This window comes from Episyrphus balteatus, chromosome 2, assembly GCF_945859705.1.
Source record: "Episyrphus balteatus chromosome 2, idEpiBalt1.1, whole genome shotgun sequence".
NCBI lineage: Eukaryota > Metazoa > Arthropoda > Insecta > Diptera > Syrphidae > Episyrphus > Episyrphus balteatus.
Window position 1 is genome coordinate 18,658,440 of NC_079135.1, and position 21,975 is coordinate 18,680,414.

General features: G+C 28.5%; 1 protein-coding gene across 1 annotated transcript; it reads right to left on the bottom strand.

Annotated features, from left to right (window-relative positions):
- Positions 1 to 324: 324 nt before the first annotated feature.
- LOC129910726 (uncharacterized) lies at positions 325 to 20,082 on the bottom strand. Its single transcript, XM_055988215.1, has 6 exons — positions 19,707 to 20,082; positions 8,048 to 8,179; positions 7,338 to 7,488; positions 7,196 to 7,275; positions 3,584 to 3,792; positions 325 to 573 (listed from the first exon to the last, which is right to left on the bottom strand). Exons 1-6 carry the CDS (start codon positions 19,774 to 19,776, stop codon positions 346 to 348), a joined length of 870 nt encoding a protein of 289 aa, XP_055844190.1. The 5' UTR covers positions 19,777 to 20,082; the 3' UTR covers positions 325 to 345.
- Between the last annotated feature and the right edge of the window lie 1,893 nt (positions 20,083 to 21,975).

The window sequence follows — 21,975 nt, forward strand, 5'->3', positions numbered from 1 at the left end:
CGTTTTCGTGTCTGATGTGGTAGGTGGGTATTCTTGGATCAGCTTGACACTTTTTTGCGTCTCTATACTAAAACAGTTTTTAAATTTATAGTCTGGACGTGTAAACGGTTTCATGAGTTGACAATTTACCTTGTTCCTCTTTGATGGCCGTTATAATTTATTAATAAAACAACATGATTTATAAATGATTCTTTTTTTTTTTTTTCAATAAATTAATCTTAAATGTAACATTTTGTTTTATCAAAATAATAAATTTACACTTAAATTTAAATATAAATAAAATAAAATAATTATATTTTATATATTAATTTTTGTATCCCGGAAAATAGGATTATATTATTAGCTTTATGAATAGGATGGAAGTTGAGAATGATAGGCCATATAATTTGGATCATTTGATTGATAATGATAATAGCCAATGTTTTCCGATGTTTGTTCTGGTGCTGCAGCTGCTGGTATGGGATCAGTTATGGAACGTTTCCAATAGCTACCGCCATTTGAACCTTGTTCGCCCCAATCTTCACCATGATCCTCATAGTGATGCTGATGATGTGCATGTTCAACATAGACAACCTGCCGTTAAAGAGATTTATTCTTTGAAGTGAAAAATGGACAAGCACCAAAGGATACCATGCAATTATTTTACAAATAACTCAGGGTAGTATATTTTTTTATAATAGAGGTCCCAGTAAATATATGTATTGGTATAAAATATTATAATTAGTTTATAATAATTTATAAACAAAATATGTTTGCACTTTATTAGATTATTTAAATATTTTTTTTGTATTTGAAAACATGCTGTTATATTTATTTACTATTGTTAATAAAAAGACATATTTATAGAGTCTTAGCAAAGGTCAAAGAGTTAAAATTTTAATAGGGAAAGGCGTTGTTTTTATTCAAGAAATCTATTTTTTTTTTTTAGTCTATTACGTACCTAAATTTATTAAGATTTTAAACTTATAATGTGTTAAACTCGTTTAAATTATTTTATAATTTAAAAGTTAATAAATATAAAATTCTTGGGGTTCTAATTTTTTTGCTACATCAAGTTAAAAAAAATGATTACCCTTTTATGGAGTGAAGAAACAAAAAATCTTAATCTGCAGTAAAACAAAAATATTTGCAGTTGGATTCAAATTGGTCGTATAAAGCTTTTCACTAAACTCACCCACTCGAGCGAATTAGTTTAAGCTGTATAGATTACTTGCGCGAGTGAAAATGTTCGTAAAAAAGTACAAACAAATTATTTTTCTTAATAAATTGAACATTTGCTCGCTAATTCTAAAAAGCAAACAAACCAGAAAGTATAAGAAATGTGATATTTATAAGAAAATTTATGCGTTACTAATTAATCGATTTAGAAAAATAGAAATATTTATGATCCTTAAAGATTTTGAAAAAAAAAGAGGACAATTTAAAAAAAAAAAAACTATTAGCTATTTAACTCTATTAGCTAGTTAAATTAGCTATTTGACGTTTATCTAATTAGTCCGAGCAAAATTACTCATTTAATTAAAGTGGTTAAATATTTATATGATTTGTTATTCAAATAATCTGAGAAAAAATAGCTAGAAACGGAGTTAAATCCTTCTTCCGAGGAAAGAAGGTTTTTTGCTTTGTTAGCTTCATTTTTTGCAGTTTTTGCACTTTTCTAGTTCCAAATGGATTTTTTGGGACTATTCATAGACTTTTCTTTGAATGTTGATGTGTGTTATACTAAAAGTTGTAGTGATATTTTAAAACTTATGATATCAATATTTTTTAATATAAAATCTTATAAAAATACAAATGAAAAGAGAAAAATTAATGAAACCGAGGTTTTTGTTTGTTTTTTGTTTTCATATTTTGCAAACCTGCAGCCAATTTGTGATTTTGAGATCTACCTAAAATTTTAGAACGATCAAAATGCAGAGATAACTATACGTCTGGTATATTTAACATTATTTCTGGTATATTTTATGGTATTCTGATTAAATATACTAGAAGGTTTTCCCTGGGGTTATTACGAAAAACTATACGTTCTTAAATTTTGGTTACAACTCCACATCCAAAATAAGCTGCTAAACTAAACTTCTACATTTAAGAATTATTTATTTTGTCTAAAGGTCTGACCTATTGATGCACTTCTTTAATTTTATTCAATGTATCCTCATTGTATATTTTGTATTATTTGTATAGCTTAATGGAATATATTGTATGTTGAATCTTTTAGAATGAAAACTGATTCTCTCACAAACATTCCAAAGAAATTTGTTCATTGATTTGCTTTTTTTAATGTACCTATTTGCATAAGAAAATATTTTTTTAGTTTATGTTTAGCGTTTATTAAGTATATTAAATAAACAAGGACCTGTTCTTAATTACACTATTTTAAAAAGGTTTACTGCAATAAACAATTGAAACTATGTTGTTTGATTTTGGATTTCTAGTACCTATTAATAAAAACTGTTATTGATTTTTTAGATAAAGTTTTTTTTTAAATTTCTCTTTTGCTAAGCTTTATTAAATTCACTTGCGCGTATATTTTTAAGACTCTTCGACACAACCCTTTTTTGTAATGTGAAAGGCACACGGATGCGAATTTGGTTTTTAGTTTTTCCTCCTAACTTTTTTCGGTCTCAATATTTTATAGGGAACATTAATATGAAATTGACGTAGAATTTTGAGAAGAAATCGAATATTGTATTCATTTTTTTGAAAAATCGCTAATTTTAAAAAAGCTTAACTACAGTTAAAAAAAAAATACTTTTTTGGAGTACCATACTTTTATTTTATATTGCGAAAAAATATAAATTTGTTTTTAGTCTCTTTAAGCTTTAAATGCATAGAAAAGTAACTAAAAAGCTCTATTTTTACTGACAGAAGGAAAACATTTCGTAAAGACACCACTACCGAACGCATGCTCATGCTTATTGTCCGTCGGTTTCGTTATCTTTAGAGTATGATTTTTTATAAGATTTTACAATTTTTTTTTTTTATTATTATTTTTTTATTAAATCTATAAAAAGTGGTTTTCAAAAACTAAATCGAGTTAAATAAATTTTATAGATCTAACCTTAACTTCTTTTTTGTGATCATGCTGCGTATTGTTATTGTTAAAATAAGTTTAAGACAGAAAATGCTGTTCTCAAGAAGATCAAGAGAATAAATATTAAGAATTGGATTAGAGAGAATTTTAAAACAAGCAATCAAAAGGTTGCTTCGAAAACTACTTTCTGTTAATAATTTAAGTTTTACTTTTAAAGTATAAGAATCTACAGAAGGAAAATATAGAAATGAAACCCAATTCAAAAACTATAATAAGATATTTTAAAAACAATACCTATTTATTATTTGGTTAGGGTTAAGCGTGTAGGTTCTCGTATACTTTTTTTTTTTAATTTTTTGTTAAAGCGTGTTTTGTATTTGATCATTTGATATGATTTTGTATTTAATTTGATTAAGATTAATGCCAGTGATAATAGTGCTGAAAAGTTCATGTGTATTTATAACAAATAAAAAAAAAATAAAATAAATCCAGTGTTAGGAAAATGGGGTTAAATCATAAAAATATAATATTAAAATCATTGATACTGACCTTTTGTGGTGCACCTCCGCCTCGTTTAAGATCAATCCAAAATCGAGCAATATTAATAAGAAGACCCACAGCTGCTATGGCCAAAAATTTAATTTGCAGGTGAGTTCCAAGAATTTTAAGCAAAAGTTCAATTTTTGCTTTTAAAAAGCCTCCAAGTAAAGCTAATTTCATGAGGGCCTTCTTCTTCTTCTTTTTTTTGCCGCGAGTTACTATAAGTTTCATTAATTTTAGAAAAAAAAAAATAAAAATATTGCTTAGTTTTGAGATAAATAAAAATATTTTTAAGGGTTAGTATGAGTTTGATTTTTTTTTTATGTTTTTAATGTTAATTTTGTACAAACATGCCATCTAAAATTCAAAAGCTTTGCTAATACATACAGTTGAAATTTTTGAAAATAAAACAATTGAATGAAATCATTATTATTTATAAAAAATATTTTGTAAACCAAAGTTGAATAATATAATAATTTAATATTAAAAAATAATTTTGATGTGGCATCCTTATACAAATATAATATTTTTTTACAAGAAAATACAAATTAAAAAATATTGTATTAAATTACAAAGTAGTTTAAAAAAGAAGAATAGAAAAAAAGAAAGAAAAAGTAATAAAAGAGAAAGAGAAGAAGTATTGCAAACTTTCATATTTTTTTTTTTTTTTTTCAAATAAATAGATAAACTTAGGAACTATTTAGAAGCACAACAAAAATGTTTATAAAAATAATATTGTTGCAGTTATACATTATGTACGTTTTAAATACCTTTTAGATATACCTACATTCATATTCACACTCATGATGTAGAGTTATTACAGTACAGTTGTAATTTAAATCATTAATTCGTTCATATCTTATAATAACAATATTGAAATTCGTTGACTGTTTCAAATCATCAAGAAAGTAATTTTAATTTCTAAGATTGTAGTTTGAATTCTATTTTCCATTTTTTTTTTTTTCAAAGTTATTTTTAATTATGTTTCACCTTCTGGAACTTTTATTTTAGGTTTCTTCTTTTATATCACACTTTGTTTCTTCAGGTGGTTAATTGATTGTGAGGTAATTTTTGTTTTGTGTTGTTTATAAGCATAATAAGCTAATTGGTTTCCAAGTTTATAGTTGTGTTTTAAGTGTTATACTTGATAAAATAAAAATTCTTGATTTCTTAAACAGCGTTAATTTTGTTGTACAAAATTGTACGGTCAACTCTTAATCATTTTATCGATTGCCATAATCCTGAAAATTTCGTAACGTTGATCGTCCAATTGAAATTTTTATTTTGTCAAAGATTTTAAGCTCTAAGAACAGCAAGATTCCTTAATTCAAGATTTTAAAATTCAAATTGATGTATTTAAGACTCAAATAAGATTATTCTTAACGAAGACAATAATATGACCATATGAAAAATGTTTGTGTATAAGCTGCATGTTTCCAGGTGATTCATTTACATACATTAACATTTCTTTCAGCTATTCGGACGCCACAGCGTATATTTGGACGTCACAGTGAAATTATGTCGGAAATCAGCAGTGCATTTAGGAAGTGCTTCGTACCAGAATCCTAGTTGAACAAACTTTTGAAACAAAACACAATAAAATAACACTTTTCTTTTAAAAATAAACTGTTTGGAAAATTTTTACATTTCAATGAATTCTGAGGTTTAGAATGTTCAACAAAATATTCGGTCAACTTTTTTTTTTATTAAAACGGCTTATCGTCCAACCATTTTTTCAGTCTGCAAACAAGAATGTCACAAAATGTTTTTGCTATTGTTTTTATGAAATATGTTTCATGGTAATTTTTTGACTCATACTTGTAATTATTTGAATTCGTTGCGAAAAAATTATATCTTTTGCAAATATAAGACCATCGAAATTGTTGCTTCCAAAAAGCCTTACACAAGCTTTAGTATCTATATATCTATAAGGTTTTATAGAAGCAAAATTATTTTTTGGGATTTTTGTCAGTCCTTCTCTTCCCATAGTTTAGTATTATTTTAAAATTCAAACATCTCTTCATTTGGAAAGTAAAGTATGAAGCATCACTTGCATTGAATCAGTTGTCAAGAACACATGAATACTTCTTATTATGATAACATTCTTGGTTTTAAACTATCGGCTTTTAAATTTAAGTTCCTTCTCCTTATGTATATTCTTATACCTTTCCAGTTCAATCTTTTGAGTTTAAGAAAGTTTAATTCCGTATTCATTTTTTTACGTAAGATAAAGCAATTTTAAGATTTTCTATATACCAAAATTGGATTCCAAAAGCTTGGTAAAATTTGATGATTTTTCCTCTTATATTAATTTAGAAATGTAACTTGATGTAACAAAGAACAAATTTTTAAATTTGTGATTAAATGCTTACAAAACTAATTTAGTTTAGCTTGTTTTACTTTTTTTAATTTAATCCAAAAATGATGAAGAGTGATCAATGAATTAAATAATACTTGTGTTTTAAACATGCTTGAAAAATACTTTACAAACAGTTTCCTTTCTTAAAGGTATATTCTCTATCCTATATGTTTTAGCAAACAAGTTGATTAACATAACATTAATTTTATAATAGAAAAACATGCAACAAAAACCATTTGGTGCACTTTACATTTTCCTAACTTAAAAATAAAAATATTTTTTACCCGATAACAATTCAAAATAACTTAAATAATTAACTCCTATTCAATGCAAAAACTTTTTAAAAATACGAAAATATATTTGAGAAAATCTGTGCAAAAAAAATCTACATCGATGAGACAGTCGGCAATGCAGTTTTCATGCATGACACAAACCCAATTTTATATCGTCATTCAAGACACCAACCTACGATGTAAAATATCTACAAACCAAATGCACGAACCACAATACAACATTCATTGATTTTTTTCTATGTTCTTTAAATTCCATAAAAAAAACTCCTCAACCATTTCTCCAATTCTCCAACATAACCTCGGAGAAAATAACTAAAATCTTCCACAGGCATCACCCCCAAACACCTTAAATATCTTTTGACTTTTCGCTACCATATTTGATCGGCTTTTTAATTTTCTTAATTTTCTTTCTTTTACGTTTCTTCTTCTTTCTCTTTCTGCCCTTTTCTTTTACCACCACATAACCGTGGTCATCATGATCATCATCAAAATCTCCAGCTCCCTCTAAAAAGTCTCCAACAAATGATCCAAGTACATTAAACACTGATGATGAATGATCATCTTCTTCATATTCATATTCATCTTCATCCCAGTCATTATGACTATTTCCCAACATTGCCGGTATAGCTGTCAATATTGACTGTTTTCTTTTCTTAGACTTTTTCTTTTTCTTTCGTTTTCGTTTCTTTTTTCCACCATGGCCATGTCCACTATCAGATCCTTGAACAAGCAAAACTTGTTGAGGTCTAGCCTCTTCTTCTTCATGCCATTCTTCTTCTTCATGCCATTTTTGTGGTTTATTGTGTTCAGGAGTTTGTAGAAGAAATATCGAAGATGGTGTTATTTGTTGTACATGACCTTCATAATATTCTTCGCTATGCCCTTTATTACCCTTCTTCTTTTTCTTCTTTTTCTTTTTTTTCTTTTTCTTCTTCTTCTTTTTCTTTTTACTCTTCTTTTTAACCTCACCTTCAACATCGAGAAATTCATCACTAGCTGGATTTTCTTCTTCTAATTCCACATCATTATAGTATTCTCGTCCAAGGAATCTGTAAATAAGAAAATGGGTTAAAAGATGAGAAATAAAAAATCCTTTCTAAAAAAAACTTACCCATCAAACGTATACGCTAGATAGTCCTTCATATAACTTGTACCCAATTCGATTTTCTTCAAAAGTGTCGATGGCTTTTCTTTGCTCAATGACTCTGATTGGCTGTAACCTCTTCGTTCTTGTGTGGCATTAAATTGTTGATCTGCTTCAACTAAAAAATCAAAAAAAAATCATAAATAACCATCAAAATTATGAAATTCTTTCTATAAATTTTCAAACAAAAGAGCTGATGTCCGAACTTCTTTTTAAGAAAAAATACTAATTTAATGAGTTGGAGAGAGAAAAATTATATTTTCTTTAATAATGATGAATTCTAGCAATTTCATTCTTAATATGAGACACCAAAATGCAGTGCTAAGAAAAGTTCAGCGGAAAATTACCGAAAAGTAAATAGTGTCAACCAGTGAAATATATTAAGAATAAAAATGCGGAAAGCTACACACATAATGTGTCTCATCGTTTAAGTTCCGTTTGTTGTTAATATTTTAATAGCGCACTATATACTCGCTATTACACGCTACGTACTCAACATAATAATTAAAAAAGAGCTGACATAGATTCACATCGGAAACCGCAATGATGCTCGCGATCGTTTTCACATCTCTCTATTATATTTAATTTCGCAATAACACTTAAAAAGAAGTCACAATAAAGTATCGTTGCCTTTTTTTATATATGTAACACATTATGAGCAATTAGCTAAAATTTACCTTTTAATTTTTGCCATTCTGAGTCCAACTGATCACTCCACAAGTCCAATATACGTCCAGATTGTTGTCGCGCACAACTCCATGGTTCTGATTTTACGGGACAAAATACTAAATCTATGTATGGCGAGACTTCTGGAAATGACAAACAACAAAAAAAAAAAGTCATATTAAAAATAAAATAAAAGGTTAGGAGGCATATTTTTGTGTCAGAACCTTAATGTAATTTCTAGTAATTAAATTGTAAACCAGCCACGAAAATAGGAGAAAGTATGAAAAAAATAAAATAAAAAAAACAAGCAATTCCGTAATGAGCCGACAACAAACAAAAAAACAAAACACCCATGTGAATCAAATAGGTATCATTTTATCTAGGTATCACATTTTAGGCCACCTAAAAGATAAATTAGAACATGCGTCGTACTGTGGTAAGTACCTATGGTGGCTTTGTTTTTTGAAAATATTAAATTTAATAAAGGTAGTTCAGATGACGAATCATTAGGTATCATTTTTTTATGGTATCATTTACAGCATGTTGAATACTTTTTGACGTTTTGTAGGTGTAAGCTCTAATTTTTGTATGTCACGAATCATTTATCATTTGTGGTTTTGTTTTTTTTTTTTGTCTTAGAAAGAACTTTTACTTTTTCAACTTGTTTTTTTTTTTTTTGCCCTGTCAAATTTTGCGGAAGGTCTGTTTTTTACAGATTGTATTATTTATTTTTTTTTTTAAGGTAGTGTACTTCTTATTCAAATTTGAAATTAATGTTACAACTGAATCGTTTATTTTCAAAACATGATAAGTCCATTTTGAAAAATTTTCATTAAACCCATAAAAAGATGATTTTATATGTTCTTATGAATTCAAATCTTAATTTAATAGATACTTTGATATACAAGGCTAATATTTGCATTTAAATTAAATGTCAAAATTGTTAAATACAAAAAATTGTGCTGTCAGAAACTTTTTTTGGTCAAATGGACTTATAATGTTTTGAAAATAAACGATTCAACTAATACAATATATAATGCAATTAGACTGTCAACGTAAATGGTCTCCCACTTAAAAATAACATCATCTTCTGTCTTAAAGGTGTCATGTCGGGTGATTGTCAAATACTGTCAACGAGTAGATGGGTACAATGCAACGTGAGAATCATTCATTTTTCGATTTTATTGACAATATGTTAGCTGAGTGAAGGTATAGTATTTTGGTAAAGTTATACAGTCAACGCACTGACGAATTTTGTTAACCGCCTAATTCAGGCTTTAGGGTTATGTTAAATAATCAAATCTGGATTGATTTTTAATTGAATATGAGGTTGTTAGTCTTTACCATCCTTAAACGAAAAATTGGTTAAATCATTAATTTTTAAGTTAACAGGAATCGGGTTTTTTTCACAACGCAAAGGTCATAAGATTTCATGAAATCTAATTGTAACCACTATTATACAAGGTTTTTATCTATGTAACTCATATTGTCTATGTAACTCATATTTTTTCAGTTAAAAGAATTATAATTGATTAAAGAAAAAGCCTATCAGTCTATCTGTTGGTTAAAATCATATAGAAAATTAAGTTAGATAATTGCTCTTTTATGAAAAAATATTTGAACCAAACTAATTGGATTTTCTTTTTTTTCACGATCTAAACAACATTTAAAAGCATTTAATTTATGAGCTTTTTATGCAATGATGCATGAGTTTTATAAATTTTCTACATAGGTAACACTCATTTAACTTGGTTTATAAATTTCGATGCGTATCTACAATCAAGTATAAATGTTTTTACCAAGGTCGGCAGGTAAAAAATAAATATATTTTAGAAAAAAAAAATATGTTTTATAGAATTTGTAACATTTTTGAAAATAAATTACAAGTTAAATAAATTAAATTATAAGTGAAAACCTCTCACGTTTAGTAGACCCTGTTCCTTTGTTTAGAAAACAAGCAGTACAAATTTAGACATTAGACAAACAGTTTATTATTATCATTTCAATTCAAAGTTTTTTTATACTGTTTTAAAAATATATTCTAAAATAATATGTACCAAAGTATGAAGATGTTTTTTTTTCCGAAAATTTAAAATTTTTGGGATAAATTTATTTGGATTTTGTATAACTCGGCAACCAGACGTCAAAAGAACATTTGGTTTTCATTTATTAATGGAACTTAAACAGAACTTTCCATTTATGTCTTCGTCGATGGTTTTGGAGAATATTTTTTAAAATAAATTTTTTCTGGCTCCCTTGTAATTTTTTCAACAATCTTTTAAAAAATAGTTTTAATTTAAGTCGTATTATTTTTGTTAAAACAAATTTTTTTATTTTAAACCTGAGCCCAAAGATATTTGCTTCCGAAAATAATAATAGAATTGGTGAAAATTTGACGAAGCTAAATTTTTTGCAATACATAGATGTGCAGATTATAGGAATGTGTTACGAAATTTTTACATACCGTTTTATCATTAGTGCAACAATCTGTACAAAACGTCAAATATAATAACTATTAAACAACATTATTCTAAACCAAAATTTCAAAAAAAAAAAATGTAATCCGAAATTTTGATTTTTCAATACAAAGTTTAAAATTTTTGTTTGTAAATCCAAAAACTTTTTTCACCCTTCTCGATAAGGCCCAATTTATTCATCCGCCTATATTATTTTAAGCCCCCATTCAAAATTAGAAACCTGTGAAACTTTAAATTTAAAAAAGGGTGAATAATTTGGGCCTAAGCTTACCTGCACAGAATTATATTTTCAGAGTAATTTTTTAAATTCAAATCAAAAGGCAATGCTTCAATAGAAAAAAATTATTTTAATGCTTTTCGACACCTTGTCTTAAATTTGGTCTATCATCAATGTTCTTAATAAAATGTAAGTATCATATTGGTACCTACTTAGAAAAAGGCAGAACAAATACAACCGAAATCCTTTATGTTTGCAAACAACGGCTCATCTCTAACTTTTAGATTGTTGCGACCATCACATTTGGAACTTATATTTGCAAGCAATTCATGCATTTTGTTTTGCAGGTAAATTTCTATAAAAGAATTTGCAAAAACCTATTCCATACGATTAATTTTCCAACAAATATGTTAACTATTTATCTTCTGCATTTTCCACGTAGAATGTTTTCTTTTAACACCAGGTGCGTCCACTTTGTAAGTGACACCTAATAAACAAATAGAAATTTCAAACACAAATTCCTACATTTTTCCTAAAAAACCATCCCACCTGCTTGTGTGTCTCCAATTTTTTAACTTTGCACGTTTCTATATCGTGTGGCTACCAAAAACGATCAATACCCAACCATATGTTGTTCTTTCAAATACATTATACATTCATGTTAAAGGTTATTCGTATATAGTCAATTTGTCAAGCTTCTTTATTCCACCTGTGATGTTTATTCTTCTCAAAACAATTCACACACAATACTCTTTCCCACTGTGTGCTTCTATAAAAACGTAATTTTCCAAACTTTCTACTAAACAAAAAAACGATCATGGTCCCCCTGAGATTCCTTGCGCGCAAAAAGATTACCATCAAAAGTTAGCCTGTCTAGTACCCAGTAACGATTGTCATTAATATATCCAATCCACCCATAACTAAGTACATTTGGCCAGAATCCTTTAGAGACCTCTTATTCCGCGCACATGGAATATCTAATGAAGCATCATCTCTTGCAAAAAAATCTCCTATCCGAATATTTAATCAAACAACAATGAAAACTGAACTTTCACTGAACATTTTATTTTTATTTGTGATTTGAAATGTTGGGTTTGTGTTTTGGCAATAGCATCATAGATGACATTAATTTTATTGTCTCCTTGAGAAGATGGGAAAAAAAAGATTCAAGAAGTGCGGGCAGCAGCAGAAAGTGGGCACGTGCATTCCTTTGGAAACAATTTCGAGGCCATAAGTGTCTTCGTTTTCCCTTGTCACGATTTGACCTATCCAACCAAATGTGGTAGGATGAGTTGCTTACACCAGCCAGCAGGCGTCAGTAGACTTATTCCATTAAGACCTAATGTCTTTACTGTAGACTATGCGGTCTTCAGTAGATTCTGATATCGTGATGCTGATGGTTTTAAAAGGTCTTTAACCAAATTAATATCATAACTCTCCCAAGCTAGTGGCTAGTGATGCTAAACTTATTAAAAAATAAAAACCAAGAGCTTAAAAGAACACTAATTGTTGGTAGTGTTTCAGCTAGTTAACGCCAATCCATTTCACCGGCCTCCACCAACTTAGAAGAGTGAAAGTTCTCATCTTCTTTTAACTACAAAACTGGCTGACTCTAGTTGGTTTGAAGAAAAAGAAGAAACAAATCCACAAACATGGGATTGAAAAGGTAAACAAAATTAACCACTGTCGGCGAAGAGCCAAGCTAAGTCTTCTTCATCATCGTCGTCGTCGTCCTCAAGCTATCTGGGAATAACATTGCCAAGCGAGGAATTTCTACTTCTCTAGGTCGGTCGGTCGGCTGCCACTAAAACCGTTGTGATGCGAACCCGGTTCCAAAACGAATATTGCGACTATAGTTGCACATTTTGGCGCGACATGCAATCAAATAGAAAACACTCTTCTATACGACCAAAAGATGTTGCAAGATCCAAATGGACTTGCCATTGAGAAAGTTGTTGTTGATGAAATGAATTAAGAGTGTTTATTTGTTTGTTTGTTTGTGATTGCGCGTAGGTAATGGGCATAGTAGAGTATTAGGATGAAAAGACATCAGGCTAATGTAATCTTGTTTTCATGATGGAATATAACAAACAAACTTGGAGGAAAAAACTTATTATATTGTTAAGTTGCTGCAATATAAGATAATATAGTTTTGAGCAATTAGCTGGCGTATGCTACTACTATTTGCAGCAATATGAAAAAATACATACAACTTTCACGCATTTTTTTACTGATTACCTTGGAAAATAATAAATCATAAATACAGCCAAGTAAGTTAACACTTATTATAGTTAATAAGGTATGGACTTAACCATACCTTGCATATTTAACGATGATGACTTTAAGGTAATATGTGTTGTAGGGTATTTCGGCAATAAATTTTACGTCTGACATTTATTTCAAGAACAACAAACATAATTTTCGTTTAGGTACATAAAATGTACAAAATAGTAATAAAATATGGAATTTTACAAAAAACTAATATTTACGGTCTTCAAAATTTTAATTGACAATGATGGATCTTTTTTATGTTTGAAAACTTATAAATTAAATTGTTTTTAAACATTTTATGAGTCACAGCTCATATATTAAAAATATAGTTGGATAAAAGTACTATTTGTCCTAATGAGTAATAATATCATAATTTTATATTCGTTTCCTTCAAAAGGAAAGTAAAAGCTTCAAGCATTTTAGGCCCAATTTAGCAACACTTCATTAAATTTAAAGTCGCCATTTAGAGAGGGAAATTTGAAAAAGGGTGTGCTATTTGACAGAGTGGAGAAAGATCTATCATAAAAATAGTAAGTACTAACGAATTTTAATTAATTGGATGATCGCAATTTTTTCAATATTGATTTCAGAAGTAGGTAAACATTTTTGGTAATTTTTCATATCATCGCTGTAGATTGAATATTTCTTTAGTTTTTTGCCTTTCCTAAAAAATAGAATTTTCTGGGTTACGATAGGTATTCCTTCAACAGCGACGAATGGCGGGTTACTTAGCTTATAAGGTTAGAGGTCAAATTAAATTTTTAAATCCCAAACAAAAGCCTAACTAGTGGCAAAATCAATAAAATAATATAAGGAATGTATGGCAACCCTATTCAAATAAAAAATTAATACAAAGAAAAACTTTTGTAAACAAAAGAGTTAAGTTTTGTATACACTTAAAGCTGCTGACACTCTCTTTTGGTTAAAAACACTAAAAATACTATTTTTTTAGCCACAATTTTTGATATTTTATACAGTTTAAAGGCTGAAACATTTGGATACATCAGATTTTAGGTGAGACCTTCTTCTAACTTAAAAAAAAAAAGTCGGTTGGCCATCTCTTAAACGCAGAAAGAAACTAGCTGGCCTAAACTAGCATTTCTTTTGAACCTTTTCAATAACATCTAGCTTTTGAACTTTTTTGAAAAAAAAAAACTTTTAATATTGTACGAAAAAAATACCTCTAGTGTCAAAAAATTTAATATCGGGGTAAGAAAATCACATTTTCCATTTACCTAAAAAGACACTCGTGACTGACTTAAGGTATTCTTAAAGAATGTCGTTGTTTTGATGAATTCCGAAAACATTAGTTTTTTTTCTAGCAGATCTAGTTTTAAAATTATTCATACATAAAATGCATTAAAATTCATCCATTTTTTTATTAATATTTTTATTGAAAAAAAAAGAATCTTAATTTCTTTTTAGTGAAGATTTCATACCTAAAAAACTACAAGCTTTTAAAATTAGTGACAAAATCAAACATTTGTTCAATATTTCGAGGAAAAATTTAAAAATATTTAGGTAACTCACGTTCGATAATTTTAGTAACTCATGTTACCTGCGATTTATGGTTGCAAAAGTAAAGAATAGATTCATTTTCACTAAAGTAATTTTAAAATCGAATATTGTCAAACGAATTTTGCTTAAATGATAACTTATAAATAGCAATTGCAAGGCTATATTGTCATCGTCACTATTAGATTCATCTTGTTTTCTGTGGGCTTGTTTTTGCGTCAAGTTCATTTGAAATTCTTCTGTAGTTGACAAGCAAGCTTATGCTTTAAAAATGCTCCCTGAATTTTATTTCTAGCCATAAGGAAATATAACAAAGAATCTTTTCTTGCAACTTGCATAAAGAGTTGTCGTTTGTAAATAGTAATTTGCTTCGGAAAGAAGTAAAAACTTCTGCATAATTTGTTCAAAATTCGTGTCCACTTTTTACCGACTTCCAAAAAGGAGGAGGTATTCAATTCGACTGTATTTTTTTTTTTTTTTTGTGTTTGTTACCTCATAACTTTGGACTGACTGAACCAATTTTGATAATTCTTTTTTGTTGGAAAGCTGGTGGCTGCCATGTGGTCCCATTTCGTTTAGTTCTGGCCATAGGAACTATCAGAAAAACCATAAAGCCCAGTTTTAGCCATGGAAGTCGGTTTTGTTTTTTGATAAAAATGATTATTCATGGAACTACCCAAAGACACTAGGTTTGATATACATTTTTCTGAAATGTTAATCTTATCCTTCCTTTTATTCAGCGCTCTTGATCTCTATTTCGAACCAAACTATGATCTCCCACGTATCTGCTTCACTCTAGTGATCCTCCTTTGGAAACATTTTTGGATTCACTATAAAGTTATTATTTTGCGTTACAGAAACCGGCAAAGCAAAAGAAAGCTAACAACTACACTTCTTTTCATTTATCAATAAAAAAATACTAGAAATAGTTTGAGCATCATAATTTATTCACCTCTCACCAAAATGACATAATCCAGTTTGAAATTGAATTGAATTTCTTCAAATAATCTGAAGATTAACAACATTCATATACATAAACAATATTAAAAAGATCAGACTAAAGTGAAATTAAATTGCGTATGTGATTCAATGTTTGTTTTTTTTTTTTTTTTTTTCTAGACGTGACTTGCCGGGTGTAACACCACACACTATAAACAATTTCAAATTTATTGTGTCACAAAACATGAGTGAAATCTTTATTCCCAATCAATAAATTTTAACTTATAATTAATATTCAACTCAAGATAATTTTGAAAATTGCACGCACTTCTTTTTGTTTTTTTTCTTTAAAAAAATTATTTCTCTGTACTCAAACTAAAACAAAAGATATGTTTCTGTGATGAAATAAGTAAGAGTCAATGTACGAAATCTTCTCTTTCTGTTTCTCTCGTCAAAGTCAGAAATTTTATGTAATTCAATTTCGCCTAAGCGTCACTCATTCCATTCCAATATCTCATCTCAGCCAATCTATTAAATTAAATCAAACTGAATACGAGTAGATAATTATATGCAGAGAAAGTTATAAAATTTTTTTAAATTGAATTTCAATCAAGTGAAACAAATCCATCAGGGAATCACCATTGCAATGCCAAACACGCATGTTTGATTGTTAATTGCAATAACAAATGCCGGCTAAAATTATGAAAAATCAAGAGTTTTCAATCATCGATCATCGGTGGATTTAAAAGGCCTGTAAACTTTTGTTTACATTACTTAACACCAATGAACTTCAACTAAGGTGTCATAGTTTTCAAACAAAAATTGTTTAAACATTAAGTTATATAAGTTAATATGACTTGAGTGTTGAATCACTCGAAGACTTTTTTTTACTTTTTTTTTTAAAGACAAGAAAGGTTTTACCTTTCACTTTAAGATGGTACGATTTCTGACCACATAAAAGCTTAATACTCATTTAGTGAATAAACACATTTTTTAATCTGACAATAAAAACAATTTAAATTTAGATAAAAATCAGTATTATGTGTTGAGTGGTCACCATGGTTCCTAGTCAAAAAGAGTTGTATGAATTTTCGCAGATAATTTGATAATTTAATTAACTACACGACTATGGCATACTTGCTTTTATAGTCAAAGTAATTTAAAATTCTTTAGCATTTTCTAAACCAAATTGTAAGCTGAGCAATATGAAAAAAATGAAGAAAATTGAAATTATATAATTTATTAATTTATTTATAATTGTAAATTAAGGTTGTCAAAAAATGATGGTTGTTGAATATTTGTTTATTGAATTTTTTGTATGACTCAGCAACCATAAATAAAGAAATTTTCGGGTTTATTGATAGAGTTTTAAGAGACCTTTCTTTTGATGCAACACTTGATAAATTTGGATGAATTTTTTTAAAAAATCATTTTTTTCGACAAGGGGTTAACCTATGGATTTTTTCGAAAATTTGAAAAATATAGATTTGGAATATTAGTGCCTAAATGCATAGACCTGTTCACAATGAACTTACATCTTTGATTTAAAATTTGTTTTGAAACTTTGGTCCGTAGACATCTGCTCCGAATGAAGTACCTAATAGCAACAAAATATTTTGATTGCTAATAAGATTAATTCATCAACCAGGCCACAAAAGAACTTTTGGTTTTTATTTTAAAATGGAGCATAAAGAAACCTTTATGGTGATGTCTCACTCAATGTAATCGAAGGTAATTTTTAAAAATGTATTTTTTTGGGCAAGGGATTAACCTTGGTTATTTTTCTAAAATCAACAAAAAAATTTGAATATGTAAATGCATAGGTCTTTGATCCGAAGATACATATGTATCTGCTTCCGAATGTGTGTGAGACAAAAATTAATTAATTTATTAAAAAAAAAAAATTTATTGTCGTTAGAAAACTCAAAAAAAAAAAGTTTTTAAAAATAAAAATGATGTGCAGATAATATTACATATTTGATAAATTAAACTAAATTTAAAAAAAACTTAGAATCGTTTCCAAAAATTCATTTTCCCAACAAAAAAATTAGAAATAAGCTCTTACTTATTGGCCATCTTGCTTTTACCGTTTATTTAAGTCTGTAAATAAAATTTCTATTTCCCCTTTAGAGACTCATCCAATACCATTTATAATAAACTTTTAAATAAATCCTGTTAGTTAGTTGGGCTCAAGATAGAGGCAGATGAGCACACGCATAATGTACATAACCTTTTACTCGTAGGTATATAAGATACTAAATTGTGAAGACACCCATTGAGATTTTATTGAGTTTAACCAATGGGTTTGAAATCATGTTAGCAATATTAAAAGCAAATAAATGAATAAATTTATTTGCAACGATAAATATTTTTAAAATTTTTTCTATAGTAAAAAATGTTACGCATACACCACAGTGACCACAAAATTTTTAACTTTAAAACGTGATAATAAAAATTCTATCGTTTAAAAAAAAAATAGTAACATTTTGGGACCATTAACTGACATAAAATATTATACATATTGAAATTGTGTTCCTATTTCTAGGTATCAAAAATATTCTAGGTCTTATTCAAAAATAAAAGAAATAAAATGCACGACTGGGTCGCACGTACTTGCTCTTGTAGTTCAAAGCATCTTTATCTTAAATATCTATTGGAAATTTAAGATTTTGTGAAGAAAAAAAAATAAAACAAAAAAAAATCGAAAGTTAAAAAAATTCAATTTTTTAAAAAATTTTTGAAAAACTTTTTTTTTTAATTTTTTTTTACATTTTACACTTCAATACCTATGATGTCTGTAAATTTTGAAAAAATTGACTTATGCTTTGATGAAATATATGAACTTAAAAAACATGTCAATTTTTGAAAAACGGCAACGCCATATTTCCGCTCTTGGCATTTTTTGAGAAAAACTAAAAACGCAGTTTTGTTGGAATCAATAAGAGTACTGCGCAAACCAAATTTAAACGAAATCGTTAGAGCCGTTTTCGAGAAATTTGAAATACCTCGAAAACGTTATATGGGAGATATGCGTTAAATTGGAGATATTAAAAAAATAAAAAAAACGGACCTAGGGAATTACGTAAAAATCATCTGTACCAAGTTTCAAGCAAATCCATCCACCCGTTTAGGCCCTAGCTCGATGTACAGATGGACGCACAGACGCACAGACGCACAGACGCACAGACGCACAGACGCACACACGCACAGACCGACGGACGGCATGACGAAAACCACTTTTTTGATCTTCTCCATCATCGTAATGTTGGTTTTGATTAAAACCTCGATTTTTTTTTTCTACACGAAACCAATACTTGCCCTATAGAGCAAGTAAAAATAGGATTCATAACACACATTTTTAAATCGATAAATTATATTTAACTTCAAAAGAATTTTGACAAGCCGGCGATTGTGTCACTGAAAAACAAAACAATAACCTTCAAACTAAACTATTTTAAAAACGCTATTCTTCACGAACAAAAATGTGAAAACATAAAAACACTTCAAGTTTCTTTCAAATTAGTACCGTACAGTTAACAATGTTTCAATATGCTTCAAAATTGACAGTAAACTTTGTCAATTCCAAAAACAAAATTACTTTATGGCTTATAAAAAAAACAAGAACTCTATACCAATTCCAAATCATTTCTATGCAAAACTAGCAAAAAATCTCATTCTAAATAATTAATAACATAAAACATTTAGAATCAAAAAAGTCCAATTCAAAACCTCTTTCAACTTTATGCTTAGGTATGCTTTAGCTGTTCCATTAAACGGTTTTTTTTATTAAGAACTCATTATTCTTAAACTACATTCAATCTTTTATGACACCAAACTTAAGCCTCACACAACAATAAAACAAAACAACATAAAAAAAAAAAAACTTCCAAAAAATACTTCAAATTCACTTGTTGGTCATAACCTCAATAAGTATGGGTCAAGTCACAAAAACCAAAAACTCGTTTCCAAAAAATAAGAACATCTACCAAGGTTCTGTTTTGATTCCATTTATACCTCTCAAGATCAAGTTTGTGTGATGTCCGTTACACCCATAAATTAAACAAAAAAAAATAGTTCCCATGTCGTTTTTAGAATGACAGGTGCTAGTTTTGATAAAAATTCACTGTTAAAAATCAGTTAATCAGACCGCAGAATATTCTATTTATTAATGATCATCAATTCTTCTTAAAAAAATGAGGTTCATAGAGTGTATAAAAATAGTTTTTTTTTAATAGTTTCTTAAATATTTACCTCGAGTTTGTTGCGCTTTTATGCTTATCGGCAGCAGCACTGCGAACACAAATATCGCATGTAGACCCATTTAATCTGTTTTTTATGGCGTAAATCGCATGCGGATATTCAATTTAAAAATTTAGAATTTAAAATTAAACTGATCCACCAGATAACTGAATAAGAGAAAGGATAGGAATAAAATATAGGTACTTTTAAATTGTCACTTTCACAATTAATCAATCATGGATCAAAACACCATTTCCGGTTCAAATGTTGCTAACTTTTTCACTTCCTTTAATCGCACGTTAACTGAAATTTAATCTCGCACCCGCGCTAAATAGTTTATCCATAGACAAGTAGGCTCGCGGTTCGCTTCTTCGTTTTGTTCTTGTCTTCACTTATAACAATAGCGATGTCTCGACGGTAGCGAGTTCAAGGTAAGATTGAGCCACGACTTGCATACGAAAAGAGTTATATACACAGAGCCACCACCATCAGCGACTGTTTGGAATGCTCGAATGGTGGATCTATTGCTGGTAGATCGTGGATCTCTTAAGTTTTGATTCGAGTCTCGAAGTGTATCTCATCAATATTATATCTGAGTTTCTTGAAGCTCTTTGTGTAATGTCCACCAGCTTTATGCGCACGCGTCTCATGATCATTTGATGATCAGTAGACACCACCGCCGCCGCTGGCTGGTGGCGGTACATCAGACATGTTTTGATGGATTAATGAGGAAAATAGTTAAGAAGGGAGGACATCAGTAGTTTCTTTTGCACAAATGCATCTTTTTTTTTTTTTGTCTCCATTAATTCCTCTTTGATAAATAGCAAAATCATTTGTTAATTATTTGATCGAATTAACAAACAAGATTGATGTAGAGAGAGATGCGTGGATATAATCGTGTCCGAGTTTAATATGTGAAATGAAAATTCTCCTGGAAACGCATTAATGTGACGCGTGTGGTTTTAAAACAAGTTTTAATAACATACTTTTGTACGTAGCATCTTTTTTTTTTGTTTTTCTAATTGTTGCATGGTTCTTTAGTGAAAGATGTATAATTCCTTTTACGGTAGAGGTAGAGTGTCGTAGTTTTACTTTCGCAGTAGTTTGGAGTCTTCTTTTTTTGTAATAGAAAATAAACTTGTATCTATTATTATACCGGTTGTAGGTGGCAGAGAGTGTGTTTCAATTCAATTGAGCAAGGTGCATTAAAATAATAGAATTACAATCGGAATTTTCTATATTATGGAAAAATGTATGATAAAACCAATAAATATCAATTATCTCATAAATAAATTTGTCATTAAAACTTTTTAAAAATTCGATTATTAAAGTATGTAGTAAAAAAATGGAAATGAAAAAAGTCTAAAATAATCAACTTGTTTTCTTGTTTACAATTGCTTAAAAATTGTATTTATCATTCATTTTGTCCAATAGAAAAAAAATGGTTCATATACACCACAGGAACCCGTGATTTAAAATTTGAAAAAAAAAAAAAATAACAATTATAGTTTATATCAGCTACGAAATATTAAAAGTTATTACTGGTCAACAAAAATTAGTTGATTTTACCATTTATAAAGGTTTTTAAATTATTGTTTTTATTTTATTAAATAAAATTTACCAAAAGTTTTAGTATGGCTTATTTTGAATATTTTTACTTTAGTTTTTCAAAAAAATATATAATTGCTCAAACGCTTTTATATAAAAGGCTAACTTGTCGAGGCCTCGAATGCAAATACTGTTTGAAAAAATCTATTTATTATAACCTCACTTTTTTACTTGAGAAATAGGTACAAATAGAACAAGAATTTTCTATTCGTAAGAAAAATCGAACTCAAGATATCAGTCAGACATGATATTACGGTGATAGAAAGTGCCAAAAAAAAGTAGATCTCACAATTCTGTCTGTATGTCTTTATGTACATACCTCGAAACTACAGCCTAAGCAGCATGAGCAATTATCTTTAAACTTGGTAGTTAACAGTTTTGGGTGATTCCCTAGAGCAAATATTTTTTTTAGGGCAAAAACTAAAGATACTTGTCATAGAATGAAAATAGATAAATTTAGTGTTTTCATTAAAATTTTAATTTTGATTCAAATTTTTGCGTGTAATTTTGTACATAAGGTCCTATTTTTGAAATGAAACATAAATATTTTTTAAGCTGTTATTAACGGTATGTGCCATACAAATACTTTGTTTTTATTTCTGATTTTTTCGTTAAGGACAATTGCAACAAAAATTATCATTTGTAAGCGTTTAAGTAATCGTTATATGTATAA

Bases quoted from the DNA above. Each gene is read 5' to 3' on its own strand.
- LOC129910726 (XM_055988215.1), bottom strand. From the start codon at position 19,776: ATGGGTCTACATGCGATATTTGTGTTCGCAGTGCTGCTGCCGATAAGC. The intron at 8,180-19,706 runs GTAAATATTTAA...TGTCATTTCCAG, and splicing joins AAAAGCGCAACAAACTCGAG to AAGTCTCGCCATACATAGAT. The intron at 574-3,583 runs GTCAGTATCAAT...CTTTAACGGCAG, and splicing joins GCGGAGGTGCACCACAAAAG to GTTGTCTATGTTGAACATGC.